The 17,899-nt window shown below is 35.6% G+C and overlaps 1 protein-coding gene across 2 annotated transcripts in view; it reads right to left on the minus strand.

The window, feature by feature from the left end:
* ADAMTS19 (ADAM metallopeptidase with thrombospondin type 1 motif 19) overlaps nt 1-17,899 on the minus strand; it is a 229,458-nt gene that overhangs the window by 70,404 nt on the left and 141,155 nt on the right. For both annotated transcript variants that reach the window (XM_041764550.1, XM_041764551.1), the window contains 4 exons: nt 15,648-15,749; nt 10,062-10,192; nt 8,962-9,134; nt 1,242-1,369 (listed from right to left, as the gene is read on the minus strand). In XM_041764550.1, the coding sequence (XP_041620484.1) occupies nt 1,242-1,369; nt 8,962-9,134; nt 10,062-10,192; nt 15,648-15,749 (534 nt within the window). The remainder of the gene's footprint in view (nt 1-1,241; nt 1,370-8,961; nt 9,135-10,061; nt 10,193-15,647; nt 15,750-17,899) is intronic.

The raw sequence follows: 17,899 nt of genomic DNA on the forward strand, positions 1-17,899 counted from the left end.
CTTCTTTTAAAACTAAGGGATTTATTTCCTTCCCATGTCCATGAAGTTTATCAGCCATCAGCCTTCTGCAGAAATTACCTACCCTGAAGAAAACTGCCTTTACCAAGGGCACATCTCCTTTCTGGTGCAGTTTGCATCCAGATACTAGCAGATTTCAGGGGTAAAAAAAAAAGCCTGGCTTTCTCACCACAAATAAGGACAACTCTAAAGAGCCATCCCAGCTTCAAGGCTCCTCACAGGATGGGCTGAGGTCCTGTTGTGAGTGTACCACAGCCCCCTTTCTACCTCTGCCCAGCCCTTTCTTTTCCCCTCCCAACATGGATGTTGATCATGAAAACACTTGGCATTAATCTTTCTGCATATTGGGGCACCTGGGTGGCTTAGTGGTTGGGCATCTGCCTTCAGCTCACGGTGTGATCCGGGGGTCTTGTGATCGAGTCTCCCATCGGGCTTCCCGCAGGGAGCCTGCTTCTCCCTCTGTCTATGTCTCTGCCTTTCTCTCTGTGTCTCTCATGAGTAAGTAAATAAAATCTTTTTAAAAAATCTGCATATTGATCTCTCTAGGAGAAGCCAACCCGAGATAGTGGTAGTTCTAGCCTTTGATCTTCCCACTATGCTGTCATACTTGCTTTACTTTTCTAAAGGTAAATGAAGAGTGCATAAATGCATGTGGTAAATGGAGATTGTTTTCAAAAAGAAAGATAAGAGCAAATAAAATGTTTAAGAATGAAATGTTTAAGATAAGAACAAATTAAATGTTTAAATGTTAAAATTAAATAATCATATTTTAAATATATATAATATAAATATATATTTAAAAAATCAGTTGGTCCAGTATGTTGAAAATACTTTAATATTAAGAGTAATAGGACAGATTTTATAGGTTTTTGCCACATGGCTCAGCCTTGGACACAAGATAGGGAGAACTGGAGACCTTGAATTTTGGGTCTGGAATATTTTGACATAAATGCCATTTTAGATGAGTAATATGTATATTACAGAATAAAAAAAAATGTCTGGTTCTTTGAGCTAGTCATGCATTTTACAGATTATCTATTCCAAACCCTTCATTATTCACATGAAGAAATTGAGTTGCAAAGCCCATGAGACTTGCTCAAGATGGCAGTTGAGTCAGGACTACAGTCACAGCTTTTGAGACTTGGTGCAGACCTTTCCATTATACTGTGCAGCTGCTCAAAGCCTCTGTGAGCACATACAGTCTCCCTTCTGGAATGTCTTACCTGACACCTGCCATTTGCACAGACATCTAATCCCTGATATCCACAAGAAGTTCCATCCATCACTTTTTCTGATAGAAGAATAGGCTGTTCTTTCCCAACAGGAGAGCAAAACAAGGCACATGGTTTTTCTACACACAGAGTAGACAAAAAAAAAAAAAGAGCAAAAGTTACTGCATAAATATTTTTATCTCCAGCTTTATTTTTCAGTACAGTTGTTGAGTAAAAAATATAATTTGCGGGATCCCTGGGTGGCGCAGCGGTTTGGTGCCTGCCTTTGGCCCAGGGCGCGATCCTGGAGACCCAGGATCGAATCCCACATCGGGCTCCCGGTGCATGGAGCCTGCTTCTCCCTCTGCCTGTGTCTCTGCCTCTCTCTCTCTCTGTGACTATCATAAATAAATAAAAATTAAAAAATATATATATATATAATTTGCTCTGAATTGAGTAATGTAGTAGTAATTATAGTATAGTAGTATAGTGGTTATTATGAGCAGTAAGTGAGAAAATGTCTGGGAAAAAATAGATATCCAATGAATATCTCCTTCTTAAGAAATATGTCTTCAGATTATTTTCAAAATGTATCATTTATTATTTTTCTGGCATCAAACCTCTACCACACACAAGACAATTATTCTTGCCCCAAAATATTTTACATACCACATTTTTTGCTCATATCTTTTGGAATGAACTCCCCTTTAAGTACACATCAAATTTCTTCCTATTTCAGATTTACTTCATTCATGAAGATTTACTGGATATGTCACTTCTAAATTCCCATACACTAATTTTCAATCCTCTGCATTTGGCATTTTCTAATGAAAAATTACTAAACGTAGAAAGAAGAATTTCTAAGATGAGCAATTATCTTAAGATTGTCCATTACAAGGACATGTAGAAATGCAACACAATCCCATGAGAACATCCACTGGAACTCAAAAGTGCTGAAGTGCTCAATTTCCTCCATTGGTTACTCAGAACGCATACCGGTATATTTGATATCCACGGGAAGGCTGTTCTGGCTAAAGAATTTCTGGATGACTGGCAGTCTTCTTCAGTGCTTCATTAAGCAATAAGGTAGGATGCGTAGAGTTAAAACGTTTGCCAATCAGGCCAGTCAAGAGTGGCAAAATATTTTTAAAGGGCTGTTTCTAAGCATCCTACAGAAGAACTGCAGTATTTGGTAACACCAGTAGGAGAATTATCCAAATCTGAAACTTCAGAGCAATTTCCATGCTACATTACTACTCTATTGGCTTGATACCAGCCAGGCCCTTTACTGTTTATTAAGCTCATATAAATAGAATGGAAAATAGTTTACAGTCTTTGACACTGATCTTCGCTTATGTCTTCAGTAAAGTTCCACGTATGCTGATGGGATTCTATAAATACCAAATAACAGCCAGAGGCATGGAACAGGGTATCATTTTGCAAAGAGAAGACAGACAGTTAAATGAGCCTTCAGAATTGAACATTTCAAACACTTTTCACATGTGGCTTCTGAATACTGCTCTGAACAATTCTGGGGAGTTGGAACATGGCCTTCAACGCGCATGGTTTTGAAATTTTCCTTTAAGATGCCATTATAAGCCGCAATAAAGCATTTCAGTATGCTCTCACACCTCAAAGTAGGTTATGTTTATTCGATGACTGCTTACTATGTCATATCTTTAGACTTAAAAACAGCTGCTATAATTGCAACACTTTAAAAGTGGTATTCTGTGTGTGTGTACATGTATATGTATAATATGTATATATATATATATATAATTCTCTTTCTGGAGTTTTCATTGAAGAGAGAAGCAAGCTAGATATATGAATAATGTGGAAAGGAGCTCATCTAGAAAATTCCATTCACATTCCAAGCAAGAATTCAGATAAAAGTCTTTCTATTTCTCCTTTTACAACATATTGTCAATTCACTGTGCTTTACAGATGACATAAACATTTGATACCAATCTTCCTTCCTGGAGTATACCCTTGAGATTGTGACATTATAGTGATCCATGTAACATGCCAGTACTTACTTGGCAGGCAGGCTTTGTCTTGATTTAAGAGACCAACCCTTTCCAAGATATGCATTAAACATGGATTTCGGCCAAATCTCAGCACAGTGTATGTGAAATACCTGAATGTTAAAGCCATGCATCTTTTTTTCCTCTAAAAATAACTGTTCACTACAGCATTGACACCCTGTATTTAATTTTCCTAGCCATAGATTCATGTATTACATAAGAATAACAGAAATAGCCCCTTGCATTTTAAGGTGTCATATGTTATTAAAAGTTGGGGTTTTTAAAAGAATCATACATTTCAGTTTCTTCCATAGTGCTATATAATACATGAAGACTACTGTTGTATACTTTACTCATCATATGGACTGATGTGCTTGATTGATATGTGTGGCAAAATTATAAAACATGCTAACCTACTAATTATATAAATATTTATTATGGATCATTCTGATGATACACAACATTTTATAAGAGGTAGGGGCTGTCAAAATTGTGATTTCCAATGGCTTCAATATTTTAAATTGTCCCCCATCCAATTCTAATTTTTTTTTAACTTGGAGTGTATCTGTTTCCTCTCTCTTATTTTACCTATGAACAAGGAGGTTTCAAGTGAATTTAATATTATTAAATTGCACAGCCAATTAGAGGCAGAGATAGGATTAGATGATTATTTGCATTATTTGAATAGTCATATCATTTCTACAACCAGAAGGTATGGTATATATACTCACATTTACACAACAAATATTTTTTTTTTTAATTTATTTATGATAGTCACAGAGAGATAGAGAGAGAGGCAGAGACACAGGCAGAGGGAGAAGCAGGCTCCATGCACCGGGAGCCCGACGTGGGATTCGATCCCGGGTCTCCAGGATCGCGCCCTGGGCCAAAGGCAGGCGCCAAACCGCTGCGCCACCCAGGGATCCCGGCACAACAAATATTTATCAGAGGTTTAACATTTGCCAGTCTGTTCATTAAGCACAGACAACAAGGAGAATAGAGACACATTAAAATCTGCTATAAAAGGGTATTGTGAGGTGCTTCAAAGGAGCAAATACCCAATTTGGAGGATCAGGGGATTGTTTTTTTCCTAGAGGGCTTGACATAAACCGAGTCAAAAAAAAAATCAACAGGCATTTTTCAGGTAAATAAATGGAGAGAGAGAGAGAGAGAGAGAGAAAGAGAGAAAGAGGAACCAAAGCTTGAGAAATAAAAGGAATTATGCCAAGAAACTAGGATGTTTACAGGCCTGGATATAAGAAAGCATGATGTATATGAGGGATGGAGTAGAAGTTGGCCGGGCTGTGCTGGAGAACATAGAGGGAATGGTGGACATGAGGTGAGAGAAGGTAAAGGGGCAGACCACACAAACAGCCTTAGAAACCAGGCAGTTATTTTTGAGGTTGGTCCTGAGAACAGTAGGGCTCATGGAAGGGTATTACTTGGCACGGTGGCTGACAGATCCAGCCTTGAAAAGGCAAGTCTGGCTGAAATGAGGAGCTGGGGCTGGAGAAGATTGTGGTCAGAGAGAAGGGAGAGAGCTGTTTGAGGATGCAGGTTAGAAACAGTGCAATCATTAGGAAACACACTGGCAGCAGAAAGGCTGGGAAAAATAGGGCTTGCTGCTTTAGTACAGATGGATGGAGACTGAGGAAGAATGATTCTGGCGAGTGAGAACAAGGTTGATCATGATGCCATTTTTTGTGAGAGAGTGCTGTGAGAGAAGCACATGGTAGGACTGAGACAGAAAGGCAAGGGGTGTGTTGAGTTAGAAGTGATGAGATGTTGAGTGGAGATGTCCATGCAACAGATGGGTAAGCAATGAAGGGACTCAGGATAGAAAGACCTGGGTTGGAGATAAATATCTGTGTCCTTTAGCATATTAATGATAAACAAAACCTACTGAATAAAGTAATATTATCCCAAGGAGAATATTTAGTAAGAAGAGAGGCCATGCAACAAGCACATGAGAAAATGCTCCGCATCACTTGCCATCAGGGAAATACAAATCAAAACCACAATGAGATACCACCTCACACCAGTGAGAATGGGGAAAATTAACAAGGCAGGAAACAACAAATGTTGGAGAAGATGTGGAGAAAGGGGAACCCTCTTGCACTGTTGGTGGGAATGTGAACTGGTACAGCCACTCTGGAAAACTGTGTGGAGGTTCCTCAAAGAGTTAAAAATAGATCTGCTCTATGACCCAGCAATTGCCCTGCTGGGGATTTACCCCAAAGATACAGATGCAGTGAAACGCCGGGACACCTGCACCCCGATGTTTATAGCAGCAATGTCCATAATAGCCAAACTGTGGAAGGAGCCTCGGTGTCCATCGAAAGATGAATGGATAAAGAAGATGTGGTATATGTATACAATGGGATATTATTCAGCCATTAGAAACGACAAATACCCACCATTTTCTTCGACACGGATGGAACTAGAGGGTATTATGCTGAGTGAAATAAGTCAATTGGAGAAGGAAAAACATTATATGGTCTCATTCATTTGGGGAATATAAAAAATAGTGAAAGGGAATAAAGGGGAAAGGAGAAAAAATGAGTGGGAAATATCAGAAAGGGAGATAGAACATGAGAGACTCCTAACTCTGGGAAACGAACAAGGGGTGGTAGAAAGGGAGAGGTGGGTGAGGGGTGGGGGTGACTGGGTGATGGGCACTGAGGGGGGCACTTGATGGGATGAGCACTGGGTGTTATGCTATATGTTGGCAAATTGAACTCCAATTAAAAAGAAGAAGAAGAAGAAGAAGAAGAAGAAGAAGAAGAAGAAGAAGAAGAAGAAGAAGAAGAAGAAGAAGAAGAAGAAGAAGAAGAAGAAGAGAGGCCAAGACAGATCAAGTTGAAAATTCCTATAAGGCACATCATTCATTCACCTAACCTAGTCTGTGCCTACTCTGTTCCTGTACTGTTTCCAAGGCTAAACATAAAGCAATGCAAAAATAGGATAACTCCTGCTCTTCCAACAATTATGGGGGGGGGGCACTGAATAGACAAGATATATAAGCATTATGGCAGATGGTGATGAGTTCTATGAAAAAAGAATAAAGCAGGGAAAGGAAAAATACTGAGTTATTATTTAACCAAAGACCTGAAGGAGGTAAGAGGATGAAGCCTGCCAATATCAGGAGACAGTGTTACAGCACAGAAAGCAAGAGCTTCCAAGACACTAGAACTTACTCTGGGAAGAGCAGGGGAGCCAGTGTAGGTAGAAGGGTGATGGGGAACAATGAGGATGAGGTCTCAGGGTAAGAAGCAGCCAGGTGGCAGAGATCTGTAAGGTCCTTCCCTTAGAAGGAATGAATATGAACTTTCAGGGAGTCAGGGAGGTACTAGAGACTTTTGAATGGAAGAATAATAGGACATGACTGACAATTTAACAGTATCACTCTGGCTGTTGAGAAGGAAGAACATAGGCATGAAGACTGATTAGAGGGCTACTGCAACCACAGCGGGGATAAACAGTGGCTTGAGCCAGGGGTGGTGTTCTGGTGATATTAGGAAACAATCAGACTCTGGATATATTTCAAAGATAAGGCTCATGTCCATAAAAAAAAGAATGAAATCTTTCCATTTGCATCCACATGGATGGATCTAGAGATACAATGCTAAGTGAGATAAGTCAAAAAGACAAATACCTTACAATTTCACTCAGATAAGGAATTTAAGAAACAAAACAAATTACCAAAGAAAAGAAAAGACAGGAAAAAAAAAAAACAAAAAACAGACTCTTAACTCTCAAGAATAAACTGATGATCATCAGAGGGGAGGTGGGTAGGGGGACGAGGGAAATAGGTGAAGGGGATCAAGAGTACACTTGGCTTGATGAACTCTAAGTAATCCATGGAAATGCTGAATCACTATATGGTACACCTGAAACTAATATAACACAGTATGTTAACTACACTGGAATAAAAAGAAAAATGATAAGGCTAATGTGACCTTGCTGATAATCTGAATGTACAGTAAAATAAAAGAAAAAATGAAAATGATGACATCAAGATTTTGCCTAAGCATCTAGAAAAAGGAAACCTCACTGACTGACCACAGGCAAGAACTATCTTAAGTAATAAGAAATTATTTGGACACTTGGGTGGCTCAGTTAGTGAAGCATCTACCTCCAGCTCAGGTCATGATCCTGGGGTCTTGAGGTTGAGTCCCTCCTCAAGAGCTTCCTGCTCAGCGGGGTGTCTGCGTCTCCCCTGCCCCTCCTCCCCATCCCACTCATGCTCTGTTTGAAATAAATAAATAAAACCTTTTTTTTTAAAGAAAAGGAGTTATTAAGTTATTCCTAAGTTTAATTTTTTTAAAGATTTATTTTTTTTACTTAAGAAAAAGAGACCAGGAGCAGGAGGGGCAGAGGGATAGGGAGGGAAAATCTCAAACAGACCCCTTGCTGAGCGTCGAAACCAAAGTGGGGCTAGATCCCATGACCCTGAGATCACAACCCAAGCAGAAACCAGGAGCCAGGCACTTGCCCAACGTTTAACTGACTGGGCCACCCAGGCATCCCCCTAAGTAATTCTTAAATAATAAAGTAACATATAATTTTCTTAACATTCTTATTCTGAAATAATTAAAGATTTACAGGAAGGTACAAAAATAGTACAGAGATCTCATATACCTTTTCCCCAGTTTACCCAAATGGTTCCACTTTGGTAACTAGAATAAGAGCAAACTCAGGAAACTGACTTTGGTACATGTATGTGTATACTTCTGTGTCATTTTATTAATGTGTAGATTTCACAACCACCACCACAATCAATATATTTCAGTATTTTATCAGCACAAAGTTCTACCTTATGCTATCCTTTTATAATGATACCCATCCCTCTCTCTGCCATCATCTCTAACTTCTGGCTGGCAACTTTTATTCTGTTTTCCATCTCTACAGTTTTGTTTTATAGTTATATATATATAATATATATATATATATAAATTATATCTATGTTATATAAATGTTATAGATATGTTACATGTTATATCAATGGAATCACAGAGTATTTGATATTTTGAGATTGATTCTTTTTACTCAGCATAAGGCTCTGAAATTCACCAAGTCACTATACATATCAATAGTTTTTTCCTTTGATTGTTGCATAATATCTGATGGTATGGATGTACCTCAGTGTGTTTGACTATTCAGGTACTCAGAACTTTTTTGGTTGTTTCTAGTTTTTGGCTATTGAAATTAAAGCTGCTACAAATATTTGGGCATGTGATTTTTTATAGTTGTAAATATTCATTTCTTTGGGGAAAATGCCCAGGAGTGTGTTTTCTAAATTGTAAGATAAATGTATGCTGAGTTATTTAAGAAACTACCAAGCTATTTTTCAGAGTAGCTGTACCATTTACATTACAATCAGCAACATATGAGATCCAGTTTCTCTTCATCCTCATCAGCATTTCCTATTGTCACTTTCTTAAAATTTTAGTTCATCTAATTTGTCTGTAATAATATACTCTACATTTATTTTTTCATATATTTTTAAATATACCCTACATTTAAAAAAATATATTGTAGTCAGTGCTTGTGATTGTTACATTCCATTAAAGGTTGAAGAAAGAGAGCTCGGAAATACTTAGAATACAATCTGTATCATCTGTAAAATAACATTGACGACTACTGTAAAAACACTGCAAATCTAGAAGTCTACTTAAGTAAGATGGTGGTGATGCGAGTAGTCATACCTTCATCCATGACAGCTTGCCACTGAAGAACAGGCTTTGGGTATGAAGTTCTAACACTATAGGCCTGACATTGCCAGTCTCTGAATCCAGGCAAACCTGCAGGACAAGGTGGATTCTCACATATTCTGTATTGTTTTCTGGGACCATTACAGTCCCTTGCTTCAGAACCTAGCCTAGAAAAGATAGTACAAATAATCAATTTTATCTTTTTTTTATGTTAATGACTCACTTTAAAAATTAAAAGACATTAAATTAATAATGTATACTCCTTTATATTAAATCTACTTTGAAAATGTGGACATGTTAAATAATTGCTAATAGTAGGAAATCCATATGCTTATTAAAAACTATATAAATATATATATATATATTTTCAATCCTCGATCAATTTAATTTCTAAAACACATGAGAAATAAAAGCCAATGTGCCATGACAGTGATATAGAGGAGTAGAAGGCAGAGGCTGGGGGCAAAATAGAAAGCCTGTGATTTTCATGAAGGAGTCTGGTTTTAACGTTCTCACATCCTTTCTTTAAAATTGCTTATGAAAGAATCGGGCTACTGAGTCCACACCAAGAGTAAAAGTATAAAGCTAAAATAATTTTCTCATGTGCTTTCCTGGGATCACTCTAGGAAGGATGGGATTGAGTGAGCAGACCCTGAAATGCCTCCCAATCTGCACATGTGTTTATTAGCACATCTTCATTTTTCAGCACTGCTCACTTATATTGACAATAATTTTGTTCTCCTTCCCTCCCTTCCTGTAAGTCCTAACATCTTCCTGCCTTCTCACGGTTCCCTTATCAACTTACTTTTTCTAACGCATGTCTCCCTGCTCACTTAAACACACTGTTCATTTGATAAATCAAGAAACCACTGCATGTAACATTGACTTATTTGTTCTGAGAAGGGTTAGTCTTATTTTCTTCTTGGGAGATTTTATATAATTTACACAATTTGAGGGATTTTGTTTCTGCTTTCCAACACGGGGTAGGGTTTGAGGGGCTTCTTCCGCTTTCCAACATTGTTTATCAGTAAAATCTTTGCATTTGGAAATTGAAGCAAAAACACCCTCCCCCAATCCAGGAACTTTGCGTTTACCCAGGACATTTGCGCTCTCGACTGCTGATCCCAGAACTGCAGGTTCGGCTACAGGGACTCCACACGCTCCATTCTCCGGCCACATGTCCAGGTGCTGAGGTCCTACTGGTACATTCTCCAGCCTTACACCACTATTCCAAAAGTTATGTCTTAGGTGAACAAATCAGGGCACAAGGGAAAATCATTCACTGGCCTACAGAGTCACTGGAATTGAGATTAAATCAGGTGTACTAAAGCCCCAAACATACAAATTGAAAAAGACCAAAAATAAGTTGGCACTTGCTTCTTGTTGTAGTAATTTAACGGTCCGTTCGCCTGTTGCCCAGTTGTCAGATCATAAGGTCTTATTATGAAAACAGGGCACACATATTTGCACCACAGCTCTGAGAATTCAGTACTTAGGCCACTTGGGGTGGCACAGCCACAAAAGAAAAACTACCACAGTCTAAGAAGCACAACGATTTAAAAGGGACAAATGACAAAAGCACAGAAACGGAAAATAAAATATAAATGATCTTCCATAACTAGAGTGAAGCAGAGATTTTAGCAAACGTAGCAGTTGTGATTTGAAATGTTGGTGGTTTTCTTTCCTTGTAATTAAAAAAAAAAAGTATAATTTAATTTTAGCACTGTCTTTTATGCCTTCTTCCTTTTATCCTGAAAGAGTTCCCCTCAAATATAAGCATTAACATTATAGCAATTCTTCTTTTGACAGTGTTTATTTGAAAGATTTAGGCAATTGGATTCTCTGAAATTCTGTCATTTCCTTCAAGTTATTCTGCAGCTTATTTTGTATCTATTAACGGAGAAAGATAACCATGAAAGAAGAGAAAGGAATGTACTCATTCTCTTGTTTATATTTTTGTTAACTTTAAATAAAGGCAGCAAAAGAAGCAGTTTCTGTGGCCACCAAGGAATGGCTGCCAGGACTTAGAAGGTAAACTATAATAATTTCTCCTTATTCCTGAAAAATCAGATCTATCACAGTCATAGTAAACATGCTAAAAGTAAAATTAACTGAACAAAATCATGTTGAGAATAAGTAAATGTTAGCAAAATTCAGCTTAATGACTATATAATGATGGAGTTGAGCAAGCTGATCCTTCCAGACCTAAACAATTATCTGTACTTAATGGCAACATGATTTATAAAGGATTTTGCAGAAATACAGAAACTCTCTAATCTTCAAGTTTCCCATTTCAAAATGTGAATCATAATCATATTTACCTAATGGACTTTGCAGGAGTAGAATGAAGCATCAAGCCCATACTAAGAACTTAGAAGTCAACAATAATTAATAATTATAAATTGTATATATATTATATTAATGCCATTAATAAGTTTCCAGAAACCTAACCAAAATTCTATTCGTTCTGATCTTAATTGATTCTTATTTAAAATTAATTTTGAGTATATGTTTTTAAATGCTTTTCAGAAAAGAGAATTTAGAAAACTATGCTACATAGTCTTGTCTGAGCCCAGTTAACGCTTTTCTATGCAATCAAATAATTAGTTCCTGCATTTTTTTCCAATAATGTCAAATTTTAAGTTCAATCTCTTTTAGATTCAAGAAGTTTTAAATCTGTGCTGGAAAAAAAAATCTCAACAACCCAGAGTGTATTCTTTTTTTATTTTTTATTTATTTATGATAGTCACAGAGAGAGAGAGAGAGGCAGAGACATAGGCAGAGGGAGAAGCAGGCTCCATGCACCGGGAGCCTGACGTGGGATTCGATCCCGGGTCTCCAGGATCGCGCCCTGGGCCAAAGGCAAGCGCTAAACCGCTGCGCCACCCAGGGATCCCCCCAGAGTGTATTGATAGGCATATTACATTGGATTTTGTATGAAGATTGTCACTATATTGAGATTTTGTGTGAAGATTAAGTCTGAAAATTTGCAGAAGGGGGGAAACAGGTCCTTTTAAACAACCTACTGGCTTTAAGGATTTAACTATGTAATGCCACTGATGAAAAAAAAAAACCCAACATGAAAGATGTCAAACTTCAACTGGTCAAATTGTTTTGGCCTACTTGAAGGGTGTTTATGTTTCCCATAGTGCAAATCATAGCTCCTTGCTGGCATTGAAAGGCTGGGTTAGCATTCATAGCAGACTAAAAATATGCTGGAAAAGACCAGCATCTGGACTTGTACATCATTTAAACTATACCACACTGGGCAGATGAAGAGAAATAGAAATAGATATACAAGCCAAATCTGCATACACAAATTGGTGAAATTTAAAGAAAGCATAGTATAATATTTTAAAAGTCCATCATCTTGCAGAGAACCAGATCTCTGGATGAAACTATGGAGAGCCTGCCTTTGTGTCTTCAAGGTGATGTTGTACTTCAACAGTGAGGAAGGTGTTAAACATTTTGTTTAAATTTTTATATAATATGTTCCATTTAGTTTTTAAGTTACTATATAATATATTCTTTTGGTTTATATATAAGATGACCCTAATGATGCTTTTCATAGATTTTTCTGGCAGCATAATTTGCTTCATTTATATTTTTGAGCCTCAAAAAATGATACTACACCTGGTTTAAAAAACACAAAATTTATCATATCTACAAATTTGGTCTGATTTATGAAAATGCTAGGGAAATATATAATAAAGGTTACTTCTAGGAGACCAAAAAAATTAACTGTATTTCCATTCTATCAAAATTTCTATGTGGACATGTCTAGGAAATTCATGAAATCATCAGAGTGGAAGAGTTCTGTGAAGATGACAAAGAGAACATCATTGTCTAATCAAATCTTGCACATACATTGTTGGATGACAGAAGAGAACAGAAGGCAATAAATTATATATGCAAATATGTGAGTGTAAGGATATTACAGTCTTTATATTCTCAGTAAAGAATCATGATGGTAATTTCAAGAATCTCAATATAGGAAAGTAAATAAAATATGTTACGTAGAATTCCTCAAAACAGGCTAAAATTTTACTAAATTTATATTGATTTCCTTTCCCCTCCCCCAATTCCTAGTAAGTTTTGTCAGTGAAAAAACAAACATTTCTTGGTTTTTACTAAATCATTTATCAACTCTTTAACATCTGTTAAATGTAAACACAGTTGAATGTATTACAAAGAGAAGAGGAAAAGAAAGAAAACAGGCTGCTTTTAATCTGGAAACTGTAGAAATAGTAGATAAATCCTTATCATTGCAATTATTTTGAATCATAAAATTCAGTATGCACCTTCTCAGACTTAATTATATATTTTTACTTATACAGCTAGATTAACATCATTATACACTATAAAAATTACAAAATTACAAAACTTTGTAACAAATTATTTAAAAATTCCCAGCTTTGTTTCTTGGTTTGCAGTGTACCAAGCCTGCAGTGTTTTATATGAGGTTGAAAGCATTCAAATATTTTAGCACTACCGCACTCCTTTGCAGAGTGTTGGAAGCTATTTTCACGATGGCTCCTACAACAGCTGGAACAGATGGACATTTAAAGAAGCCCACATGGCCTGAGGAACTGAGAAGTCCATTAGTAATTTTAATACAAAAAGCATTACAGAACCACTCTAAAAGAACATTGTTAGCACAATTATGGGGAAACAAAAACATTTTACTTTTGATAAGCAATTACAATTTTGATTGCTAAAAGAATAAGTTTATTTTAGAGACTTCAAGAATGCAAATTTTTCTCATAAATATCAGATGAAAAAATAATAGTAGAAAAATACTTAGGGCATCAGTTTATAAAAATGAAGAGATTTTATAGTGATAAAGAAAAAGTAGTAAGATGAATGGGTTGTGTGATGTTCAAAGAAATATAGCTGAATAGTTGGTTATCTTTGTTTATTACAGTTTTCATGTTTCAGGGATGATAAAAATTATTGCTGTTGCAGAGTTTTATGATTCCAGCAATAAATTACTCAACATAATACCGTGAGGCTTGCCCAATATGCACACATTATTGTACTTTTGTGTATAATTAAAAAAATGAAAACCAACCCAGATTCTGACTCTCCATATAAACTCAGAGAAAAACATCTGGCACAGTCGGTAAACAACTGGCAGATAATTCACAGAAATTCTCGTTCAAGAAACCATTTTTTAATTGACTATATCTAGTGATGAAGCATTTCTAGTCTTAAAAATATTTTGTATTTAAACAATTTTTACTTTTTAAAATTAAATTATAGAAGAAATAAATGACTACATGCTTATGTCAAACATTCATAAGGGGCTGGGAAAAAATTATATTTACCCTCAACTCCCACACTTTCATCCATCAATTCCACTTCCCTCTCAAGAGGTAACTACTAATTACAGTTTAGAGTGTATATTTCAAACCATTTTCTATTAGTTTAGGGATATATACAATGTATATGTGTATTCATAATTGATTTTTTGGTAAATAACAAGGGGTATCAAAGTATCCATTTTTCTGACATGCCTATGTATTAACCATCATGTCTTTTAGATCTTTTCAGTTTGTAAGTATATATCTACCTCATTCTTTTAACAGCTACATTGTAAACATTCCTCATCTCATGAATACTTTTGCTATTTCTCATTCCTCACCATTACAAGTTGCATCCTTACATAATAAGCATTTTTGTGTGCGCGTGTGTGTTTACACTCACCTACATTTCTCTTTGTACAACATTTGTATTCCCTTAGCACAAAATTTTAGAAGTGGAATTGATGGATTTCCATTATGTCCATTTTTAAAAACACTATTTTTAAGCTAGCGTTCCATATAACTTCATTGTTTTCACTAATTCACTTCAAGTAAGCTTTATGTTGTTGTTTCTTTTTAAATGTAATAAAACATTTATGTTCTTCAGAGGCAAAGTTTCTGATCTTATATCTAATGAGTAAAGTGATTAACCATCTGCTTTCCCTTCAGAGAATAAAAGTCAGAAAATAATGTAATCTATTGAACTATTATCTTTGATTAAGTTAACTAGATGGGATTTACCTCCTCCATATTTTTTAAAAAATTATTTTTCAACTGCAATAATTCTGATAGGAAAATAAAAAAATTTAATTTTTCAACAGTAATTACTTTGAAATGGAAATGTATACTAATAAACTTTCCTGTAACTTTATGAGACACATTAAAAATTAAATAACTCTGCCAAATATTTACTAATCTTCAAACTGTCAACTAGAGTATTTTATTTGTGATGCCTGAAATGACTAGGAAAAATTATACTTAGTGGTTTATCTGAGACAATGTTTTATACCTGAGAGGATTCATCAGCTCTGGAAGTTTTACTATTTATGCTATCATAAAATAATATGCTATTATTTTACCTATGTTTACTTTAAATAGTAAAAAATAAATTAATTTCTTAAAGTAATATGCCACCTTTCAATACTCTCATAATCAACAACAAAAAATAACTGCATTTATGTTAATAAAACAACCATAGATTTGAAAAAAATATAAAAGGTAAAATGAAAATGAATGAAATACTGGAAAAATTTTATATATCCTGAAGGTATTCTACTAGTATTAAGATGGATACATATAGAACTGGCAGGAGAAAATGCAAGTTTCTTGAGTTTTGTTCAATATTCTTACTAACTTCAGGTGACTAACATGACTTACCTTACCAGCGTCACAATCAGTTCCATCCATTGGCGGATCTAGCTTGGTTCTGCATTCTTTCTCACCCTCTACCTTGCACCATAACCCTGTGCAAATAACATGCTGAAAACAAGGCAATAACTAGTAAGGAGGAGGTATTGCATTTCTGAGATGAAGTCAATAATTTTTGAGAAAGCTATTTTGATGGAACAACAGAAACTAAAGAAAGATATGCTTTAGGTACTTTTCATATAAACTTATAATTGAAATAGCATGTGGTTTATGCATAATGATGAGAATATTGACACATTAAAAACAGAAAGTCTGTTTAATACATTTCCATATATGTATACTTCTTTATCTAAAACACAAGTGATTACTCAAGGTTAAGCAGCTACAGCAAAAAAGAGTAAGCTAAAAAGCCATTATTTGTACCATTCCATGAACCAGGCTAGAAGAATAAAAGTGATGTGTTTGTGGTATTAATTTAGTGCCTGGTGTCCTCAAGCCTGTCCTCACTTACACTCTGTTTTATACTTAGTTAGTATTTCATGATTTCATCAGATAGTCTTGGCCCTTGATACAATACAGACTCCGAACGGATATATTTCTGTTACCAGCCATTTTTACCTCAGTTTGAAAGAGTCCTAGATCTCCATAATACAATGAAGTTTTTCTGGGGAAAAGTTAGAGGGAATAACAAAAATACTGGGATAAGGCAGCAGAGACATAGTAATAGTGAAAGAAGAGAACTCTGAGAAAAGGCAGGAAGGAACACTGTCAGAAACTGAAGCCCCAGCTCTGGCTGCCAACAGAGACAGAAGGAGGCCCACAGGACACATTCACATTTCATGGAAATATGAAATCCATGAGGGACATTTAAGGATGATTAGAGTAATGCATAGTGAAGATGACTGTGTTACTATGTGTCCAGATACGTGGAGAAGAAGATGGAAGAGGCCAGATCAAAACATAGAATAAATAATGGCAATGTGAAAGGCATAGTTTTGAACAAGATTTTAAAGTGAACACTATTTTAAAGATTGAGGAACCAAATCTTGAATGCCACAAAGGGTGAGAGACTCCATATGTGAAGGGAAAAAGAAGCCACTTAGCAGTTGACCAGCAGGTTGAGAAGATAAAAAGGCTATTTTAGGAGGTTTATTTCAGCAGTCTAAGCAAAACAGATAAAAATCAACTGCAAAGTAAAAGTTAGCTTATGACCCAAATCTATTAAATACTTTGGGAAAGGTATATTTAAAAAAAAATGTTTTAAGCAGGTCAGTTACAATTCTAAAACTGAATTTGTCACAAGGCCTGAAATAATACTTTCCAATTTTTTCTTTCTTTAAAAATAGAGAATTCTGAAATGTTTATAAGCTCTTAAAATTATATAATGTATGGCAAGAGTGGGATATATTCTATTCACCTTATTTTATCCACTGTGATTGCTTTTCTGCTTCCAAATATTTCATTCAAATATATCATATTTAGGAGATGATTTAGCCTAGCTTATATGCTTTATCTACATATATCATTTACCAAAAATTCATCCAGGGATTTATTTTAAAGAATGTCAATGACTAAACCAAATTGCTTTTCTGTAGTATTTTAGACTTTCAAATAAACAGGTTGTTTATCATGTACTTTTGTGCAAACATTTATATTTGAATTAGTGGATGTCTAACTTGAGAATTATAGTTCCTAAAATGTATTTTTTCCCCTTAATACCTTTACGTTAAAGAGGTCTTATAATCATGGGATCAAATGCTGAATTTTCAAACAAACAAACAAACAAACAAAAAACAAAACAACCAAACAATTTTGCTTTATGTATATTCAATAAAGTTGAGTTGTATTGCACCATGAGTTATTTTTGCCAAGCTCATTAGTTAACAAATGTATATTGAACAAAAAAGCAAATCTTGTATACTGTAGTTTTAGAATACTACTGACTTATTGAACACTGTTGGTGGTCTAAATTCTGACCTTACCCCATTATCTGTTATTCAAAACAGCAGGTACTCTAATTGATTCCCACTTGAGGCACTGGGAGCATAAAAGCAAACTTGGCGGCTTTTCAAGATAAGCACAACCATGTAGAATAAATCTCTCATAGACTGAGATCTCTTTTCCCTCTATGTTCTGCAAGGCCAGGACTCTTACAGTAAGTAAATTACAGCCTCATTCTTAAAAATAACTACGATTCAGGATTTCAAACTAAACTGTCAAAAGTAACGTCAGAAAATGTTGAAGAAAGGACATGGACTGTT

The sequence above is a fragment of the Vulpes lagopus genome, chromosome 7, assembly GCF_018345385.1.
Source record: "Vulpes lagopus strain Blue_001 chromosome 7, ASM1834538v1, whole genome shotgun sequence".
Classification (NCBI taxonomy): Eukaryota; Metazoa; Chordata; class Mammalia; order Carnivora; family Canidae; genus Vulpes; species Vulpes lagopus.